The sequence below is a fragment of the Bolinopsis microptera genome, chromosome 3 (assembly GCF_026151205.1).
Source record: "Bolinopsis microptera isolate Bmic1 chromosome 3, MBARI_Bmic_1.0, whole genome shotgun sequence".
In the NCBI taxonomy this organism is placed as follows: Eukaryota; Metazoa; Ctenophora; class Tentaculata; order Lobata; family Bolinopsidae; genus Bolinopsis; species Bolinopsis microptera.
Genome location: NC_087074.1, coordinates 20,371,378 through 20,393,994, shown reverse-complemented (window position 1 = coordinate 20,393,994; position 22,617 = coordinate 20,371,378). Strand labels below are relative to the sequence as shown.

Genomic DNA, 22,617 nt, shown 5'->3' with positions numbered 1-22,617 from the left:
TGGCGTATTTTTATCAGGGGTTCATTTATGACGCTGTTTACGAAAAACTGCCTTAAAATTAGTTAGATAATATTAAAAATATTATTCAGACAGATTATTATATCAAGAATAACCGTCTAATTTCTCCAATACTAATAACTTACCTTATCAGAAACATGGTTCCGAAAGTGACAGTACCGTTCGATTTTGGAATAGAGAACCTACACTGTGAGTTTCACGGTAACGTGGTCCTAAAGTTACAAGGAGGAGAGGAAAAGAGAGCAAACTCCCTGATCCTGTCTTACCACAGTTCAGTGTTTGTTCACCTGTTCCTGGAACTGCACCAGACAGAGCTACAGATGGAGGACTTTGCGGGGGAGGCGGTGAAGAGGTTCCTGGGGGCCCTGTACAGCGGGGAGATCCTGCTGGAGAAAGACTTGTTCAGAGATGTTAACAAGCTGTGTCACGTGTTCAAAGTAGAGTGGTTAGCAGGGAGGTGTGGGGACTACTTTACCAGCCTGGTGGGTGGGGTGAGTTCCTCCTCTGATTACCAGACTTTGTTGTTCTTGTTTGAGGAGGCCAGGTTTTGTAGCAGGGTCATGAAATGTAACAAGTTTCTAGACCTAGTCCTAGAGAAGATTTGTAATCTGGAGAACAGAGCTGAGATATTTGTTGAGCCCTACATGAGGAATTACTCTGAACTAGAAACTAGTCAACTAGATTTAATGTTGCAGATTACAAGGAGTAATCATGTGTGCTTGTTGAAGATAATGAAGAAGAATCTGGAGAGTGAGGGGAAGATGTTTGATGAAGCTTCTCGTTACCTTCTACAGAATGTTGATCTTTGTAAATGTATTTCTGAAGATGAAGCTTCTTTTGAGGAGCTGTTTGATGTTTTAGATAATGCCACGCAGTCATCTGATTCTGATGCGTCATTTGTAAATACATTGTACAGGCGGTCTATGAAAGAGTTTAAGAAAACGATGACTTTAAATTCCTCTTTGCCATCTAATAATACCATCTTTCCTGCATCTGTACTTCCCCAAATAACAACAGAAATTCCCAACATATTTTGCTCATTTGAAATATTTCGTGGACTGAGAACCCAGGAATATCTTAATGTTGCTAAAGAATCTCCTCTTGTATTAAATTTGTACATGCTTATTGAAGGGGTTCATGTTTGCGATGAATGGCTTACCCCTGACATGGTGAATGAAATGGAGATTATTCGTCGTAAGAGAGGATGGAGCAGAATATCACCTGAATTCCTTGAATCGTGTTCTCCAGAAGCCAAAGTGGACGCCGATACAATAAAAGAACATGGAAATGATCTTACATCTAAGGAAGAGAGTGTTAGACGAGTTGGAAAAGTAGTTGGGCCGGACAAAAAGATGTTAAGTTGGAATTCTTGTACAGTCAAAGATCTATTTGAGACCTCACAATCTTATGCATTTAATTTTAAGCACCCTAACACTACTGATTGTCATCTTCCTGGAAAATGTGGATTTGTTTTAAAGTTTACCCCTGATATGAAGTCAGGGAAACCCCACAAGTTCAAAGTAAACCTTTGTTTAAATCAGGAAGAATATCCTGACGGACTTCATATTCATTCTGAGGTTGTGAAAGCAGACAAAATTCATTTGGTGCCCATGTTCAATCATAGTAAAGATTTAAAGCCTGACATGCGCTACTACTTAGCCACTTTTACATGGAATGAGTTTGGTGTAAGTGAGGTTACTGGTGAAGGTGGCTCGTTAAGGTGGCAAATTGGTCGGACACGTATGTATCCTCTGATTAGTTTCAAGTTGGTAGCATTTATAACTTTATAGTTTACAACAGTTGATAACTTTTTAACAGTTGGATATCTTAAGGCTCATGGTAGTCGGGTGCCGCGCGGACTTATCGCTCGGTCGATCGAGCGATAAGTAGCTCCTTATCGCCCGTGCGCGTCGTCACTTCAAGCACAATTGCGCGTCGTATCGTACTCGATGCTTGCCAAAGAGCTTTAATACTTTGGTTTTGGCGTGTTACATCTGAAGTCCAGAAGATGAATCCGAGATTGTGGAACCAGATGATACGGTTTTTGAGGCATTTTGATACGGTCATTTCAGTCTTTTAAAGTAGTTTCAGAGTGCTGGAAATGGTTGTACGGTGTAGGGGGATGTGTTTACTAACTATTTTGACGTCAAAATTGTCGCCAGAGGCTCCCTGAGTCATGGAATGAACGGAATGAACAAAAATGAATTTTTTTCTAAAACTCGTCGGATTGCCCCAAAACAGGTAGGAATCGTTTGGTATTGACCCTTATAGTGTTCCTACAAAGTTTGGTGGCCCACTAGAGACTTAATTCCATTTCCGTATCAAAAAGCTGGTTCCTGAGTATCCGATATTGATACGGTCATTTCAGTCTGTTAAAGGGGCTGCAGAGTGCTGGAGATGATTTTACGGTGTAGGGGGATGTGTTTACTAACTATTTTGACGTCAAAATAGTCGCCCAAGACTCCCTGAGTCATGGAATGAACGGAATGAACAAAAATGAAATTTTTTTCTGAAACTCGTCGGATGGCCCCAAAACAGGTAGGAATCGTTTGGTATTGACCCTAATAGTGTTCCCACAAAGTTTTGTGGCCCTAGCACTCCCAGAACACCCATTATACCCTTGGCTGGATTCAAGAATTTAGAACCAGTTGAGCAGATAAAACGGATTTTGAGAAATTTTGTCTGCTTGTGTTGTTGCAGAGAGTTGAATTTGGTTCAACAGTATTCAAACAAGATGTGTTCCAACTTAGTTTTGTAGCCCTACCAGTTTCAGAACGTCCACTAGAATCCGGTTCCATTTTCTTCCAAGAAGCTGTAGACAAGGTTGTTTGAAATTTAAATTTAACCTCTCTGGTAATACAACTTTTTACTTGGATGGATTTCAATAATTAAAGAGAGCAGATTGTTACTTTGTTATTTTTGAGATTTGATTTTTTGATATCATATGTATAAATGTATAAATCAGTTTCTACAAATTGTAACAGCAATTGGCAGTAATAAAGCGGTAGTAATAGTTTTGCACAACATCAATCATAATATCATTCAATACTTCAATACCTTCAAAATAATTTAACTCGGTTATAATAATTTAAACGCAGATCTAAAAGAACTAAGCACAGTAGTAGGATGAACTTCCAGGCAAGGTTGGAGGAAGGTAGAGGTGAAGCTGTGGGTAAGGATAGTAGGCTGGGAAGGATCCATTTCTGATCCAGAGCTGATGATTTGGGTTGAACTGATGATTTAGGTGGTACAGATGATTTGGGTTGAGCTGATGATTTGGGTTGAGTTGATGATTTGGGTTGAACTGATGATTTGGGTTGAGCTGATGATTTTGGTTGAGCTGATGATTTGGGTTGAACTGATGATTTGGGTTGAGCTGATGATTTGGGTAGAACTGATGACTTGGGTTGGGCTGATGATTTGGGTTGAACTGATGATTTAGGTGGTACAGATGATTTGGGTTGAGCTGATGATTTGGGTTGAGTTGATGATTTGGGTTGAACTGATGATTTGGGTTGAGCTGATGATTTGGGTTGAGCTGAAGATTTGGGTTGAGCTGATGATTTGGGTTGAGCTGATGATTTGGGTTGAGCTGATGATTTGGGTTGAGCTGATGATTTGGGTTGAGCTGATGATTTGGGTTGAGCTGATGATTTGGGTTGAGCTGATGATTTGGGTTAAGCTGATGATTTGGGTTGAGCTGATGATTTAGGTGGTACAGATGAGTTGGGTGGTACAGATGAGTTGGGTGGTACAGATGAGTTGGGTGGTACAGATGAGTTGGGTGGTACAGATGAGTTGGGTGGTACAGATGATTTGGATGAGGGACGAGAGGAAGACAGTTCCTTAATACAATCTAGACTATGTTTGGAAATAGATGGATCAATCTTTACATAATCAGAAAACTTAGGCAAATCTATATCTGAACGTTTCAACTTCTTACTCTTAAACTTAGGTGCTTGCTCGAAATCCTCGTCTGAGTCGACAGAGGGTTTGACTGAATGTTTACGTGACTGATTATCTAACTTGGCACCTAGTTCCTTCTTATTCTGGAGTACCTGTTCGGCAGAACAAATCATAACAGAGTACGACTTGTCTGCCCGAACTTTCTCAACAGAATGAAACAACTGGTCAGAGTATCTAACTAAAATCTTAGAACTTATGGAGGTGTGGAAACTTGCAACTATTCCATCTAATACTTTCTGGCTCTCCAAGAGATTAAACTTAAGAGACCTATCAGTTATTATGCAGCTATATAAATTTAAGAGAGCCTCTACAGAGCCATCCTTATCTAGTGAGCAGTGGTCAGAACATTCATATCTTACTATATATAAAGCGAGACGATATATATATATATATATCTGTGCCATTTTACTGACACCACAGCATCAACTTTAACGCAACTTTCTGCAAAAACCGTAAAAGATATACAACTGAAACTTTTTTGGCTGGGTCAAATGCTTTAATATCCTCCAAATCAGCATGAAAAAATAAAAAATTGGCCGAGGAATAATGATTTTAGAGCCGAAAATTTGGACCCCCAAGTGGTGTCAAAAACGCCAATTAAATAGGTAATAATTATTTCAGTATCTTGAGTCTTGACACCGTTTAGGGCTATATTTCACGGGTTCCTGCTAGTACATCTAAAGTGTGCTTACAGGGGAAAAAGTGCTTAAAGAACTGTTGCAACTTATGAGATAAAGGAAACATGAGCTGAACTAAGGAACTACAAAATCTTAGGACCTGACTTAAGATCAGAAATGAACACATAAGAACCACACTCTAACCGCAGTACTACAGAGGAGCACACGGTCAGGGGGTCAGAATAAGCATGTGATAAAGGAGGCAAAGCATCCTGCATATTATGATAATATACACCTAAAGATGAATCGAACTTGTGGGAGTCACGAATGAGCTCAACCACGGCATTTACCTGAGATGTATCCATAGGGAGTAGTCGTGTTGACTGAGTTAGCTGTAAAAAACAGCCAATAAGTAAAACTCAGATAGGGAGAAGTGTAGTCAAAGAACTGGTTGTAGGAAACAACACAGTCCAGATAGGAGTAGGAAGGGAGGACTCAGAACTAGTTGTAGAAAACAACGTAGTTTAGAGTAAAGTAGGCAAAGAAGACAGGCACGTAGCGTAAACTACAAAATAAAAATGTGTATTTGAAAGATAGAGCTTAAAGTTGAAATGTCAAAAGATTGTACTCAAGTGTGTGAAATAGTAAACTGAAACCGGGTGAGCTATATTTCACGAGGGTATTTATACCCGCTTCATCGTGACAGGGATAACGAGCCAATTGTTTACAAACAAGCAGCAAGCATGTGAATCCTTCTTGATAAGGTTCAGATCACGTTTGATCGCATGCAGGGTTCTTGTCTCCGATAGATCAGATCATTGTCTTCTAAGAAGATCATATCCTCGTTCTTGCCCCCTCTGGCTCCAGCGGATCTCATCATTACTCGATAAGCATCGGATCAAATGATTGCCTCAAAAACCGTATCATCTGGTTCCACAATCTCGGATACTCAGGAACCAGCTTTTTGATACGGAAATGGAACCAAGTCTCTAGTGGGCGTTCTGGGAGTGCTAGGGCCACCAAACTCTGCAGGAACACTATAAGGGTCAATACCAAACGATTCCGATCTGTTTTGGGGCAATCCGACGAGTTTTAGAAAAAAATTCATTTTTGTTCATTCCGTTCATTCCATGACTCAGGGAGCCTCTGGCGACAATTTTGACGTCAAAATAGTTAGTAAACACATCCCCCTACACCGTACAACCATTTCCAGCACTCTGGAACTACTTTAACAGACTGAAATGACCGTATCAAAATGCCTCAAAAACCGTATCATCTGGTTCCACAATCTCGGATACTCAGGAACCAGCTTTTTGATACGGAAATGGAACCAAGTCTCTAGTGGGCGTTCTGGGAGTGCTAGGGCCACCAAACTTAGGCATCCAATCTTTGCAGTTGTTTCTTTCATGGTAGTTGCGAGCGTCTATACTTTCAGTCTTTAGCTTGCTCATTTTGTATTTACATCATTTGTACAAGACTAGATGGTAGCCATGTTCTGTGTCCTAAACCTAACTTTAGTGTGCATGTTATCTATTATGTTGGTCTCAGTTTAAACCTGAAAGCCATTGAATATGTTTGCCACTGCTTCTCAGCTGATCATAAATAATTTAAAATAGGGTTCAGTGTTCTGACCATTTGTGTATGTAGATGAAGCAAGGTCAGGAACCCAGCACGGTGAAGGATTAGGCCGGTTATCTAGCAAAGATCTCTGTCACTATACTTTTGTTGCTCAGTATCATTAGTATCATCATTGAAGATTGTGCATACACAACTTTATTGAAGTAAATGTTAGACAGTGTTATTTCGAATACATCCCAGCACAAATATTATCAGCTTCATCAATCTTGATATCTTAACGATGACCCTGGTCAAACAATTTAAAACTTCTGTAATTCTATTTCTAGTATGCGTATAGGAAATCGATAAGGCTTTAAAATGATATGTTCGGCGACCTTTTAGCTCAATCACGAGACTCAGTAGGAGTGATTGAACTGCAAGGGACAATTGAGGCTAACGAATTAGCAGTTTCAAGTTAAGTTTAATATAATAACGAATTAATTATAATAACCAATGAATTATACAGGTTGTACGTACACGCCACAGCATTAAAAACGTTCTGATCGAGCTGCACTTGCACTGATGAGCTGAACGTTTGCGGAGTTACAATCGCGAGCTACAAACGCGAAACTTTCAAAAGGCAATTGCGCGGCTTATAGGTAAAATTAAAAATTAGCTTCAGACTATAATTAGATTTTAAAAAAATTGTTGTATTCAGTATACATTTTATTTATAAATTGTAAATTAGACATAATTTAATTTAAAACAATATGCAACAAAATCAAAATAAACAATAAACATTCGAAAGCTAATTTTTAATTTTACTAATAAGCCGCGCAACTATATTCGGAAGTATCGCGTTGGTAGCTTGCGATTTTAACTCCGCAAACGTTCAGCTCATCAGTGCAAGTGCAGCTCGATCAGAACGTTTTTAATGCTGTGGCGTGTACGTACAACCTGTATAATTCATTGGTTATTATAATTAATTCGTTATTATATTAAACTTAACTTGAAACTGCTAATTCGTTAGCCTCAATTGTCCCTTGCAGTTCAATCACTCCTACTGAGTCTCGTGATTGAGCTGAAAGGTCGCCGAACATATCATTTTAAAGTCTTATCGATTTCCTATACGCATACTAGAAATGAAATTACAGAAGTTTTAAATTGTTTGACCAGGGTCATCGTTAAGATATCAAGATTGATGAAGCTGATAATATTTGTGCTGGGATGTATTCGAAATAACACTGTCTAACATTTACTTTAATAAAGTTGTGTATGCACAATCTTCAATGATGATACTAATGATACTGAGCAACAAAAGTATAGTGACAGAGATCTTTGCTAGATAACCGGCCTAATCCTTCACCGTGCTGGGTTCCTGACCTTGCTTCATCTACATACACAAATGGTCAGAACACTGAACCCTATTTTAAATTATTTATGATCAGCTGAGAAGCAGTGGCAAACATATTCAATGGCTTTCAGGTTTAAACTGAGACCAACATAATAGATAACATGCACACTAAAGTTAGGTTTAGGACACAGAACATGGCTACCATCTAGTCTTGTACAAATGATGTAAATACAAAATGAGCAAGCTAAAGACTGAAAGTATAGACGCTCGCAACTACCATGAAAGAAACAACTGCAAAGATTGGATGCCTAAGTTTGGTGGCCCTAGCACTCCCAGAACGCCCACTAGAGACTTGGTTCCATTTCCGTATCAAAAAGCTGGTTCCTGAGTATCCGAGATTGTGGAACCAGATGATACGGTTTTTGAGGCATTTTGATACGGTCATTTCAGTCTGTTAAAGTAGTTTCAGAGTGCTGGAAATGGTTGTACGGTGTAGGGGGATGTGTTTACTAACTATTTTGACGTCAAAATTGTCGCCAGAGGCTCCCTGAGTCATGGAATGAACGGAATGAACAAAAATGAAATTTGGTGGCCCTAGCACTCCCAGAACGCCCACTAGAAACTTGGTTCCATTTCCGTATCAAAAAGCTGGTTCCTGAGTATCCGAGATTGTGGAACCAGATGATACGGTTTTTGAGGCAATCATTTGATCCGATGCTTATCGAGTAATGATGAGATCCACTGGAGCCAGAGGGGGCAAGAACGAGGATATGATCTTCTTAGAAGACAATGATCTGATCTATCGGAGACAAGAACCCTGCATGCGATCAAACGTGATCTGAACCTTATCAAGAAGGATTCACATGCTTGCTGCTTGTTTGTAAACAATTGGCTCGTTATCCCTGTCACGATGAAGCGGGTATAAATACCCTCGTGAAATATAGCTCACCCGGTTTCAGTTTACTATTTCACACACTGAGTACAATCTTTTGACATTTCAACTTTAAGCTCTATCTTTCAAATACACATTTTTATTTTGTAGTTTACGCTACGTGCCTGTCTTCTTTGCCTACTTTACTCTAAACTACGTTGTTTTCTACAACTAGTTCTGAGTCCTCCCTTCCTACTCCTATCTGGACTGTGTTGTTTCCTACAACCAGTTCTTTGACTACACTTCTCCCTATCTGAGTTTTACTTATTGGCTGTTTTTTACAGCTAACTCAGTCAACACGACTACTCCCTATGGATACATCTCAGGTAAATGCCGTGGTTGAGCTCATTCGTGACTCCCACAAGTTCGATTCATCTTTAGGTGTATATTATCATAATATGCAGGATGCTTTGCCTCCTTTATCACATGCTTATTCTGACCCCCTGACCGTGTGCTCCTCTGTAGTACTGCGGTTAGAGTGTGGTTCTTATGTGTTCATTTCTGATCTTAAGTCAGGTCCTAAGATACCCCACGTTAGATTGTTTTGTAGTTCCTTAGTTCAGCTCATGTTTCCTTTATCTCATAAGTTGCAACAGTTCTTTAAGCACTTTTTCCCCTGTAAGCACACTTTAGATGTATATGAATGTTCTGACCACTGCTCACTAGATAAGGATGGCTCTGTAGAGGCTCTCTTAAATTTATATAGCTGCATAATAACTGATAGGTCTCTTAAGTTTAATCTCTTGGAGAGCCAGAAAGTATTAGATGGAATAGTTGCAAGTTTCCACACCTCCATAAGTTCTAAGATTTTAGTTAGATACTCTGACCAGTTGTTTCATTCTGTTGAGGAAGTTCGGGCAGACAAGTCGTACTCTGTTATGATTTGTTCTGCCGAACAGGTACTCCAGAATAAGAAGGAACTAGGTGCCAAGTTAGATAATCAGTCACGTAAACATTCAGTCAAACCCTCTGTCGACTCAGACGAGGATTTCGAGCAAGCACCTAAGTTTAAGAGTAAGAAGTTGAAACGTTCAGATATAGATTTGCCTAAGTTTTCTGATTATGTAAAGATTGATCCATCTATTTCCAAACATAGTCTAGATTGTATTAAGGAACTGTCTTCCTCTCGTCCCTCATCCAAATCATCTGTACCACCCAACTCATCTGTACCACCCAACTCATCTGTACCACCCAACTCATCTGTACCACCCAACTCATCTGTACCACCCAACTCATCTGTACCACCCAACTCATCTGTACCACCCAACTCATCTGTACCACCTAAATCATCAGCTCAACCCAAATCATCAGCTCAACCCAAATCATCAGCTCAACCCAAATCATCAGCTCAACCCAAATCATCAGCTCAACCCAAATCATCAGCTCAACCCAAATCTTCAGCTCAACCAAAATCATCAGCTCAACCCAAATCATCAGTTCAACCCAAATCATCAACTCAACCCAAATCATCAGCTCAACCCAAATCATCTGTACCACCTAAATCATCAGTTCAACCCAAATCATCAGCCCAACCCAAGTCATCAGTTCTACCCAAATCATCAGCTCAACCCAAATCATCAGTTCAACCCAAATCATCAGCTCAACCTAAATCTTCAGCTCAACCAAAATCATCAGCTCAACCCAAATCATCAGTTCAACCCAAATCATCAACTCAACCCAAATCATCAGCTCAACCCAAATCATCTGTACCACCTAAATCATCAGTTCAACCCAAATCATCAGCTCTGGATCAGAAATGGATCCTTCCCAGCCTACTATCCTTACCCACAGCTTCACCTCTACCTTCCTCCAACCTTGCCTGGAAGTTCATCCTACTACTGTGCTTAGTTCTTTTAGATCTGCGTTTAAATTATTATAACCGAGTTAAATTATTTTGAAGGTATTGAAGTATTGAATGATATTATGATTGATGTTGTGCAAAACTATTACTACCGCTTTATTACTGCCAATTGCTGTTACAATTTGTAGAAACTGATTTATACATTTATACATATGATATCAAAAAATCAAATCTCAAAAATAACAAAGTAACAATCTGCTCTCTTTAATTATTGAAATCCATCCAAGTAAAAAGTTGTATTACCAGAGAGGTTAAATTTAAATTTCAAACAACCTTGTCTACAGCTTCTTGGAAGAAAATGGAACCGGATTCTAGTGGACGTTCTGAAACTGGTAGGGCTACAAAACTAAGTTGGAACACATCTTGTTTGAATACTGTTGAACCAAATTCAACTCTCTGCAACAACACAAGCAGACAAAATTTCTCAAAATCCGTTTTATCTGCTCAACTGGTTCTAAATTCTTGAATCCAGCCAAGGGTATAATGGGTGTTCTGGGAGTGCTAGGGCCACAAAACTTTGTGGGAACACTATTAGGGTCAATACCAAACAATTCCTACCTGTTTTGGGGCCATCCGACGAGTTTTAGAAAAAAAAATTCATTTTTGTTCATTCCGTTCATTCCATGACTCAGGGAGTCTTGGGCGACTATTTTGACGTCAAAATAGTTAGTAAACACATCCCCCTACACCGTACAATCATCTCCAGCACTCTGCAGCCCCTTTAACAGACTGAAATGACCGTATCAATATCGGATACTCAGGAACCAGCTTTTTGATACGGAAATGGAATTAAGTCTCTAGTGGGCGTTCTGGGAGTGCTAGGGCCACCAAACTTTGTAGGAACACTATAAGGGTCAATACCAAACGATTCCGACCTGTTTTGGGGCAATCCGACGAGTTTTAGAAAAAAATTTCATTTTTGTTCATTCCGTTCATTCCATGACTCAGGGAGTCTTGGGCGACTATTTTGACGTCAAAATAGTTAGTAAACACATCCCCCTACACCGTACAATCATCTCCAGCACTCTGCAGCCCCTTTAACAGACTGAAATGACCGTATCAATATCGGATACTCAGGAACCAGCTTTTTGATACGGAAATGGAATTAAGTCTCTAGTGGGCGTTCTGGGAGTGCTAGGGCCACCAAACTTTGTAGGAACACTATAAGGGTCAATACCAAACGATTCCGACCTGTTTTGGGGCAATCCGACGAGTTTTAGAAAAAAATTTCATTTTTGTTCATTCCGTTCATTCCATGACTCAGGGAGTCTTGGGCGACTATTTTGACGTCAAAATAGTTAGTAAACACATCCCCCTACACCGTACAATCATCTCCAGCACTCTGCAGCCCCTTTAACAGACTGAAATGACCGTATCAATATCGGATACTCAGGAACCAGCTTTTTGATACGGAAATGGAATTAAGTCTCTAGTGGGCGTTCTGGGAGTGCTAGGGCCACCAAACTTTGTAGGAACACTATCAGGATCAATACCAAACGATTCCTACCTGTTTTGGGGCAATCCGACGAGTTTTAGAAAAAAAATTCATTTTTGTTCATTCCGTTCATTCCATGACTCAGGGAGCCTCTGGCGACAATTTTGACGTCAAAATAGTTAGTAAACACATCCCCCTACACCGTACAACCATTTCCAGCACTCTGAAACTACTTTAAAAGACTGAAATGACCGTATCAAAATGCCTCAAAAACCGTATCATCTGGTTCCACAATCTCGGATTCATCTTCTGGACTTCAGATGTAACACGCCAAAACCAAAGTATTAAAGCTCTTTGGCAAGCATCGAGTACGATACGACGCGCAATTGTGCTTGAAGTGACGACGCGCACGAGCGATAAGGAGCTACTTATCGCTCGATCGACCGAGCGATAAGTCCGCGCGGCACCCGACTACCATGAGCCTTAGAGTTGGAATAATCTCCAAATAGATGTGATTTCTAATGAATTCTTTAAATTTAGACAGCTGATGGTAAGTTAGATATGAAGATTTGTATATAGTTGAAGAAAGCAAGTCTCAATGTTACAATTACTATAATCTAGATTTCTTAATTCGATTTAACTTCTCTCGGTTTGGATTTGCCCGTTAAATCATGACTGAGCCTTACCTTTCACGCATGTAGCACTTTTTAACCTTGATACGAATGTTTGGAATAAAAGTTTGAACATTGTATTGTATGTGAATAATTTCTTTTCAAGATAACTATTAACTTGAATATTCTCGACGTTTTCATAATCCAACATCTAATCAGACATTCAGAAGCTCATTATATAAAGAATAACTGTATAATTCCTCTAATACTAATAACATACCTTATCAGAAACATGGCTCCGGAGGTAAATTTCATTATTTCAACCATGGCTTGACTGGTAATATTATATACAATATACAACGCATAAATGACAACTCGTATTATCTTTTTGAACTACTAAAATAAACTACTTGTGAGAGAAATATATCAAAGTCATTATATAATATCAGGAATTATTTTACAATTCCTCTACTAATCAGTTACCTTATCAGAAACATGGCTCCGAAGGTGACAGTGCCGTTAGATTTTGGAATAGAGAACCTACACTGTGAGTTTCACGGTAACGTGGTCCTAAAGTTACAAGGAGGAGAGGAAAAGAGAGCAAACTCTCTGATCCTGTCTTACCACAGTTCAGTGTTTGTTCACCTGTTCCTGGAACTACACCAGACAGAGCTACAGATGGAGGACTTTGCGGGGGAGGCAGTGAAGAGGTTCCTGGGGGCCCTGTACAGCGGGGAGATCCTGCTGGAGAAAGACTTGTTCAGAGATGTTAACAAGCTGTGTCACGTGTTCAAAGTAGAGTGGTTAGCAGGGAGGTGTGGGGACTACTTTACCAGCCTGGTGGGTGGGGTGAGTCCCTCCTCTGATTACCAGACTTTGTTGTTCTTGTTTGAGGAGGGCAGGTTTTGTAGCAGGGTCATGAAATGTAACAAGTTTCTAGACCTGGTCCTAGAGAAGATTTGTAGTCTGGAGAACAGAGCTGAGATATTTGTTGAGCCTTACATGAGGAATTACTCTGAACTAGAAACTAGTCAACTAGATTTAATGTTGCAGATTACAAGCAGTAATCCTGTTATCTTGTTAAAGATAATGAAGAAGAATCTGGAAGGTGAGGGAATGATATTTGATGAAGCTTCTCGTTACCTCCTACAAAATGTTGATCTTTGTAAGTGTATTTCTGATGAAGAGGCTTCTTTTGAAGAACTGTTTGATGTTTTGGATAGTGCTACACAATCATCTGATTCTGATGCATTATTTGTAAATACATTGTACAGGCGGTCTATGAAAGAGTTTAAGAAAACAATAAGTTTAAATTCCTCTTTGCCATTAAATAAGACCATCCTTCCTGCATCTGCACATCTTTTAAGTGCAACAGAAATTCCCCACATATTTTCCTCATTTGAGAGATTTCGAGGACTGAGTACCCAGGAATATCTTAATACCGCCAGAGAATCTCCTCTTGTACTTAATTTGTACATGTTAATTGAAGGGCTTCGGATCTGCAGTGGATGGCTTACCTGTGACATGGTACATGAAATGGAAATAGTTCGTCGTAAGAGAGGATGGAGTAGAATATCGCCTGAATTCATTGAATTGTGGTCACCAGGATTCTCCCAAAAGGCTGTTACAATAAAAGAACATAGCAATGATCTTACATCTAAGGAAGAGAGTGTTAGACGAGTTGGAAGAGTAGTTGGGCCGGACAAAAAGATATTAAGCTGGAATTCTTGTACAGTTAAAGATTTGTTTGAGACCTCACAATCTTATGCATTTAATTTCAAGCACCCTGACACTACTGATTGTCATCTTCCTGGAAAATGTGGATTTATTCTTAAGTTTACCCCTGATATGAAATCAGGGAAACCCCACAAGTTCAAAGTAAACATCAGTTTTGACCAGGAAGATTATCCTCAGGGACTTCATATTCATCCTGAGTTTGTGAAAGCAGACAAAATTCATTTGTTGCCTACGTTCGATTTAATACAACATGGTAATGATACACAGCCCGACAGGCGCTACTGCTTAGCCACTTTTACATGGAATGAGTTGGGTGTAAGTGAGGTTACTGGTGAAGGTGACTTGTTAAGATGGCAAATTGGTTGCACTCGTGTACATCCTTTGTATAGTTCTATTAAGTTGGTAGCTTTTATAACTTTATAGTTTAAAACAGTTGATAACTTTTTAACAGTTGGATATCTTTAGAGTTGGGTTAATGTTCAAATAGATTTGATTCATAATGAATTAGGTCTTTAGTTACTACTCAGGGGTTAATTTATTCTGCTGTTTGCGAAAACGTTCCCTTAAAGTTTATCAAATATTGACAATTTATGTAACAAAACACCACAAAACGTTTTCGGCTTCTAATTTCTATTATTTGATTCATGTGATCTTCATAATTTTTATTGGATAAAGTTTGACAGATTGTGATTTTTTTAGTATTTTATATTATAAAATTCAAAGAATTATTTCTACGACCGCCCACGTGCAAATAGATCAGAAATAGGAAGTTGCATAGTAACCATGGTAACGGCGTTAAAATTGCACGTGCACGTGCAAGGATTTGAGAGGGGCATTTTGATCGTTTTTTGTTTTGTTATTACGTGGTGTTCAGTGCGAGCTATAATTCAATTGGCTATATCTTCGGTTGTGATGGATATTTGTTGATGCTATAAAACTGACTACCAAAGAATACTATTAGCTGCCTCCCTGTGACCACGGGCTTTCTAGTTTTATATAAATTTAGGATATAATACAAATTTTAGCTTGATAGAACGATTATCTCATTATATGTGATATGAATTACTATTACAAACTCTCATGACGTATCGTGTCTTAATACAATATAATACCCGTTGGTTGGAAGGGTCAAGGACATAATCTTGATCGTATAAGAAAATTGTCTGATATGGGTGATAATGATGCACTTGAATATTTCAAAATGTTGATCTCGTCAATCTAACTTAATAAGAATATTATCAGCTGATATTGACCACTATTTATATTTTAGGTATGGCAGAAGCAAACCCTCCTATCCGTGGGAAGAAACCAAAGAAGAGAACAGTAAACCCGGAAGTAAAGGACAAGATCTTAGAGCGAGTAGCTCGGGAAGAGAAAGCGTTGCGGATAGTAGAGCGACTAATTGACAACCCCGTCTCCTATCAGTTACTAAACAAATCTCTGAGGTTCATCAATCAGAGTGTTTACAATGACATTGTTGAGGAACGGTCAATAATAAAAAACTGCGGATATCCCCTCTGCCAGAATAGCCTTCCCAAAGTAATCAGAAAACAAACTTATGCGATAAATGCAAAGTTGAACAAGGTTTACAAGCTTGAAGAAAGAAACATGTTCTGTAGTTCAACTTGTTACAGCTACTCTAGGAATCTACGAGATCAGCTCTCTATTGAGCCCGTGTGGCTCATACCAAAGTCTGCTCACTCTAACATTAAAATAGTTCCCCTAAAAGCTGAAGAATCAGATGACGAGGAACTGCCTAGAAACCAGAAAATAGACGAGAAGCATCTTCACGAGGAGGTGGCTAGTAAAACACCAGTAACTATTAAAGAGCATGCCTATCCTGCACCAGAGACACAACCTTCTTCCCGTGAGATAAAACCAATGGAAAATATCATGGAATCTGTACAGGGACAGTTTTCATGGCTGGATTTAAACGACAATGATGATGTTTCTGAGGACGAATCAGAGACAACTAATCGTATTCCAGAACTATCTTTTGTTGGAACTATAAGACATTGTCTGACTCAGTGGAGAACTAGTCAGTCCTCTGATTACTTGTCAGGTACTTTGTCCACTGTAACCACTCCAGACGACCTAGAGGAGGACGATGACTTGGAGGGTTTGTTGGATGACGATCTGAGGATATCTCAGATTGAAAATAAAGCTCCATTACCAGATATAACCGATCTTAAAGATGACTCTATCAAGATAGAAGAGAACAGTGCACCAAAAGAGCCGGTTTCTGCAATACATTTACCCAAGATAGACAGCATCAACCAGGTGCAACAAAGACAGAGTATCGTAATCTCCAAACTTCAGCCCGCGATAGAGAGGATATTGTGTAAAACTAACTTCAGATACGGTGAGGTCTCCTCGGTGATGATAAAGCTGGTCTCGTGTCTCAATATAAGTAGTCTCAACTGTATGTTTACTGAGAAACAGTCTTTAGTTATCTCAGCCACCTTACTTTCGTTATCATTCCCTCTGTTGTCAGTACTGAAGAAAGTTTTAACGAGAAACAGTTTAATAATTTCCTTTGGGAGCAGGTTAATGATTTTGTACCTAAAGAAAAAGAGTTTTTGGAACTTTGTAACTTGTTTAGGTGATGTTGAGTTTTAAACAACAACATTCAGTTGTCCAGTGATATTGGTATTAATATTAATTAACTCAGCACCTTACAAGTAAATTATTCTTTTAATTTAATAAGTCAATAGTTGGGTGGAACGTACTATATACGAGGCTTTTTAATGAATTCATTTACATTCTTCCGTTATTTTCTGTTATTCTACGTAATTCACAACCAGGTGTTTTTATTGAACAATGAACAGTTAATATTCATATTCTGTGATTAAAGTACACGAACTTGAATACTGTGACTAACTGACGACTGTGGACAAATCCATAGTTTGCATTTGTAAGCATTGTTTAAAAGTTTAAAGTAACACCTTACTATTTTAGAAGGCTAAGGCAGGTTCCCCAGCAGCCAGCCTATAATGTTGCGGAGTTTAGTGCAGCGCCCTGGCAAGCGCCCCTGTTATTTATTAGCACGGTCCACTACACGCCCAAACAGATGTCTTGCCCAATCAGCTGCTCCTCAAGTCTTCAACCCTGACGATGTTGTCAAAACCAAAGTAGAGAACATCAGGAATATCGGTTTGTTTGATTTTTGAAACATTTTATTCAAATTCGATATAAAGATGATTGAGTTGGCCGAGATTTCGCCGGAGTTCAAAAGCTTAGCTCACAGCTCTAAGCCACCTATTTTGAAACCAAATGAATTAATCAAATCCGGGTAAATCTGTTTAAAGTATGACTGTTTTTGTCACTAGATCACCTTATTAACTATCTGTCAGGAGTGTCAGCACATATTGACTCCGGCAAGACCACGGTGTCCGAACGAATTCTCTTCTACGGCGGGAGAATAGACGCTATTCACGATGTCAAAGGTTTGTGGTAACTTGTTGTTCTGGTTCACGATCATTTGCTATTTATTAGGTCAATTAATGACCGTCGTATATATTCTCACTAACAATAACTACCGTCAATATTTTCCCAATTTACAGAGTCGGTTAGGTTTAACACACATGTTTGTGTCAGGTAAGGACGGTGTAGGAGCTAAGATGGACAGTATGGAACTGGAGAAGCAGCGAGGAATCACCATTAAATCTGCTGCTACTTCTCTGCTCTGGAAAGGTTGGTGGTGAAACGAGCTAAGTTCTGATTAACTGGGATGCTCTGTAGGATCCAACTTGTTAAATACATTTTTCCTCTTTAAATTTTGAAATAAATCAAGAGTATGAATAAATTGTGAAATCCCATTTTTTCACAGGTAACCAGTTGAACCTGATAGACACCCCCGGACACATAGACTTCACAGTTGAAGTGGAGCGAGCTCTGAGGGTTTTGGATGGTGCTATTCTGGTTCTCTGTGCTTCAAGTCAGTTTCTTATATTATAGTAAAAACACTTGTCGTGTCAAGTTTATTTGTTGTTTTTTCAGTTATTTTCATTAGAACCACTTGAATCAATGCAAAAATCCTAATTTAGTTTGCAGTTTCAGTAAAGATGAGAAGATATTCCTAACTATGTTAAAATCCCTTATAACCGCACTCTCTTCAGGCGGTGTACAAACTCAGACCTACACAGTATGGCGCCAGATGAGGAGGTACAACGTTCCTTTTATCAGCTTTATTAACAAGATGGACCGGTACGCTGCTAACGCTGATAGAACTATACAACAGATGAGGGATAATATGGCACTCAACGCTGCTTTCCTTTACTTCCCTATAGGTAAGTTTAGTGCCGTGAGGGGGGGGGGGGGGGATGCATTGCGCTGCACTGTGTAATTACATCATTTACTTATTTATTTGACTGGTGGATTCAACAATTCCTTAAAAAACGTATCACGTGATATACGTGTAGCAGTCCTAACTTACACACGTGATTGAACACGTGACTCCTCCCAGGAGCTGAGAGGACGTTCGAAGGACTAGTAGACGTGTTGGGAGAGAGAAGTGTTTACTTTGAGGGGAGAACGGGGAGAATGTGGTCTACAAGGACCTACCTACTTCTCTGGAGGGGGAACTGATTACCAAGAGGAGGGAGCTGGTGGAGAGCCTTAGTAATGTAGACGAGCAAATCGGGGAAATGTAAGTAACCTAGTAACCAGCAAGTTATAAGCTAGTAACCAGCTTGTAATAACCTAGTAACCAGCTTGTAACCACCTTACTTAAGTAACCTATTCAACGTATGTGATATCTATAACATCACCATATATATAGGGTAATGTTACTATGGTAACACTGCTAAATAATATCTAACGTGCACTGCCTCCCTGTGTTAACTGTCTCCTATCACAGGTACCTAATGGAGGAGGAGATCAGTAACTTAGCTATAGAGGAGGCTATTAAGAGATCAGTGAGAACACAGAGTTTTACTCCTGTTATTTGTGGGTCTGCTCTTAAGAACAAGGTCAGTTATTTATAAATCCTTGAACTGTGCTGACCTTTTTAATTATGCAACATAATCAATGATAATAATGAACGTATTATGCACCGTAGATACAAGGTTACTAAGTATTGGTTACCAAGGTTACTAAGTCTTGGTTACCAAGGTTACTAATGTCTAGTGTTTCAGGGAGTACAGACTCTACTGGACTGTGTGAACACGTACCTTCCTAACCCTAGTGAGGTTCAGAACTACGCCATCAACGCTCTCACAGAGGAGAAGGTAACTACCATTATTAAACAATTAAAAATAATTAAGTGATTAAGTATGATTATAACTGGACGCAAACATTGCAATATTCTCTACTTTTTCAAGTTCTTTAACCAACTTACTGAACTTTATAACCATTGTCCAGGTGCTGATGTCGTCTGAACGCTCTACCTCTAACCCAGCTGTAGGATTAGCGTTTAAACTTGAGGAGAACCAGTTCGGTCAGCTCACCTATATTAGAATGTACCAGGGCTGCTTTAAACGGGGCGGTCAGATGATCAATACTAGAACCGGTAATTTAGTTTACTAAATATTACATTGCAGTGAGCCTACCTAGTGTTAATTAGTGCTGTGCAACTATAAGTGCTTTTGTGGGATATAAAGGGATTCTGAAATGATACTTTGCTGTAGTTATAAGACTAAAACCCCCTATAACTGGGTTGCAGGTGAGAAACAGAGGGTACCCAGATTAGTTCTGATGCACAGTAACGAGACTGAGAACGTGATGGCTGCTTACTCTGGGGATATTGTAGCTATGGTCGGTTAGTACTACTACTACCTTATATGGTGATGTAACCATATCAATACTACCTTATATGGCAATATGGCGATTTGACTCAAATTATTTGAAAGCCTCTGAATCAAACAACCTGCTGTATCGAAAAGCTGCATTTTGTAACATGATTAGTTATATTTGTTTCGGAAAGATAAGAACAATTTAATTTCTCCCAGGTGCTGCATGTGCTAGTGGGGACACGTTTGTGGACGCTAAGATTCCTAAGAACGATATCGTCTCCATGGAGAGCATGTTTATACCTGAACCAGTCATCTCCATGGCAATCAAGAATTTGCACCACAAAGATGACGACAAGTTCTCAAAAGCACTCGCTCGCTTTGTCGTGAGTTTCATTTCACATTTTAGTGCTGTGAAATTACCCCAATATAACTAAATCATTACTAAATAATTACTCTATCATGATTATTAATCATTATGACAATTGTTTTGTATACAGTTTCTAACAAAGCCACTCCTACAGAAAGAAGACCCCACGTTCAGAAGTAAGTTTAACCCCGAGAACAAGGAGATTGTTATCAGTGGGATGGGAGAATTACAGTTAGATATCTACGCTGAGAGGATAAGGAGGGAGTATGACTGTGAAGTTCAGCTCGGAGAACCCACCGTCAATTACAGGTTATAACCCACCGTCAATTACAGGTTAGAACCCACCGTCAATTACAGGTTAGAACCCACCGTCAATTACAGGTTAGAACCCACCGTCAATTACAGGTTAGAACCCACCGTCAATTACAGGTTAGAACCCACCGTCAATTACAGGTTAGAACCCACCGTCAATTACAGGTTAGAACCCACCGTCAATTACAGGTTAGAACCCACCGTCAATTACAGGTTAGAACCCACCGTCAATTACAGGTTAGAACCCATCGTCAATTACAGGTTAGAACCCACCGTCAATTACAGGTTAGAACCCACCGTCAATTACAGGTTAGAACCCACCGTCAATTACAGGTTAGAACCCACCGTCAATTACAGGTTAGAACCCACCGTCAATTACCGGTTAGAACCCACCGTCAATTACAGGTAAAAATGATATCTACCCCTATTTAGTATTTATTCATGTGTTGTACGGTTTTATTTAAAATACCCTGTTAAACACTACATATGCTGATAGAACCTTCCTCTCAGAGAGACACTAACAAAGCCAGTAGAGTTTGCTGTTACCTACAAGAGACAGTCAGGAGGACGAGGACAGTTCGGGGAGGGTTACGGAGAGATAGAGCCCTTAGAGGACGCGAACGCAGAGGTAGAGTTCGTTAACAGTGTGACAGGGGGGATGATAACCAGTAACTTTATAAAGAGTGTGGAGAAGGGAGTGAGGGAAGCGTGTCTCGAGGGAGCACTCACTGGTCACAAGATATCAGGGATAAGGTTTACTCTGAGAGGAGGCAGGACTCATAACGTGGACTCGTCTGACTGGGCTTTCTCTAGAGTTGGGTATTATGCTATAAAGGAGCATTTTGTGGAGAAGGCTACTGTTCTGGAACCCTGGATGGATATCGAGGTAGCAGTCAACTTGTTTTTGTATTTTAAATAGCATTCTCACATCTCATGTTTACAACTGTCCTTGTTTTGACGTTTTTATCAAATTCTCGCAGATCTAGTTAGAGCGTTACTGTTTCATTCCCTGCTTGTATATCAGATAATATAGGTTCCTCTATCTGGTGTACACACGAGATATAGTCTATCTGTCCCAGGTTTCAGCTCCTAAGGACTACAGTGGGGATGTAATACAGAGTATAAACGAGAGAGGGGGTAAGATGAAGGATCTGGATATTCAGGAGGGTCTGTGTCATGTGACAGCGTCTGCTCCACTGCAAGTCATGTTCGGATACAGCTCATACCTCAGGTATGTGTACATAGTTATGTTTATATTATATCGACCGGTAAATTGACCTACAATTAAACAATTTGATACAGTTTTTAAATCGGGGTGGGTAGTTTGAAAAAAACAACCTAAAATTTGACAGCCTAAAGTAGTAAGTAAAATTGAATTTTCCAAAATTGTGATACAAATGTAACCCCAGGAAACACACATCTGGAATGGGAACGTTTACGATGGAATTTAAAGAAAACAAAGAAGTAGATTACCACTTACAAGAGCAGCTAATCTCCAAATACAGGGACTCTAAAGCTTATAAGAACCAACAGGCTTCTGGAGTCGGGGTCTAGGACCACAGATCTAAACTACCACTACCAGTGCCTGGAGCTGAACCGGTGCCTGAGAGTGGACCGGAGGGTGACTGTTTGGTGTTCTTTAATTCTACACAATATGTCTGTGTTCCGTGATCTAAAGCTATTGAAATTTGAAGGACTGATTTGAACTGATTTGAACTGCATAGTGTGACCTCGATTTAATATGCTAGATGGATAATGATATGCCTAGTTAAATGAAAAGGTTGAAGTTTTGCCTTTTTAATGGTGTTAAATTTTGAGAATATCTGAACACCGTGACCTGATTGTACTTGATTTATAATGTTTCAATATTTATTACAGCACCTGAAATCGTATTATTATTTGTTCCATTCCATTATACATAATACATGGATCGAAGAAGTTTTCGCCTAACAATACCCGTTGGTTAGATTGAACTGCATACAATTTATTTACTTAATTATTACCTAATTATTTATTCACCTAATTATTACTTGATTTCCAGGTTTTGTTCAATTCTTTAGGTTCTTTAATATGGGCTATGATATTCAGGGAGTTACAAACTACAGACAATTTTAGCTTT

At 39.3% G+C, this 22,617-nt stretch overlaps 4 protein-coding genes across 4 annotated transcripts in view; 3 read left to right on the top strand and 1 right to left on the bottom strand.

The window, feature by feature from the left end:
* The window catches only part of LOC134813368 (uncharacterized), a 359,978-nt gene that overhangs the window by 286,985 nt on the left and 50,376 nt on the right, over nt 1-22,617 (bottom strand). The gene's annotated exons all lie outside the window — the stretch shown is intronic.
* LOC134813488 (uncharacterized) overlaps nt 1-22,617 on the top strand; it is an 87,447-nt gene that overhangs the window by 39,898 nt on the left and 24,932 nt on the right. The gene's annotated exons all lie outside the window — the stretch shown is intronic.
* On the top strand, nt 15,355-16,879 carry LOC134812140 (putative RNA polymerase II subunit B1 CTD phosphatase rpap2). The gene has a single exon (XM_063819359.1). The coding sequence runs from the start codon at nt 15,360-15,362 to the stop codon at nt 16,704-16,706; it is 1,347 nt and encodes a 448-aa protein (XP_063675429.1). The 5' UTR covers nt 15,355-15,359; the 3' UTR covers nt 16,707-16,879.
* On the top strand, nt 17,039-22,385 carry LOC134812114 (elongation factor G, mitochondrial-like). Its single transcript, XM_063819306.1, is given in 16 exon segments — nt 17,039-17,240; nt 17,441-17,533; nt 17,685-17,780; nt 17,917-18,024; nt 18,206-18,376; nt 18,553-18,615; nt 18,618-18,735; nt 18,946-19,057; nt 19,223-19,315; nt 19,449-19,596; nt 19,750-19,845; nt 20,036-20,202; nt 20,341-20,495; nt 21,009-21,384; nt 21,578-21,729; nt 21,908-22,385. Coding segments are annotated over 16 exon segments (2,253 nt in total). The 5' UTR covers nt 17,039-17,080; the 3' UTR covers nt 22,053-22,385.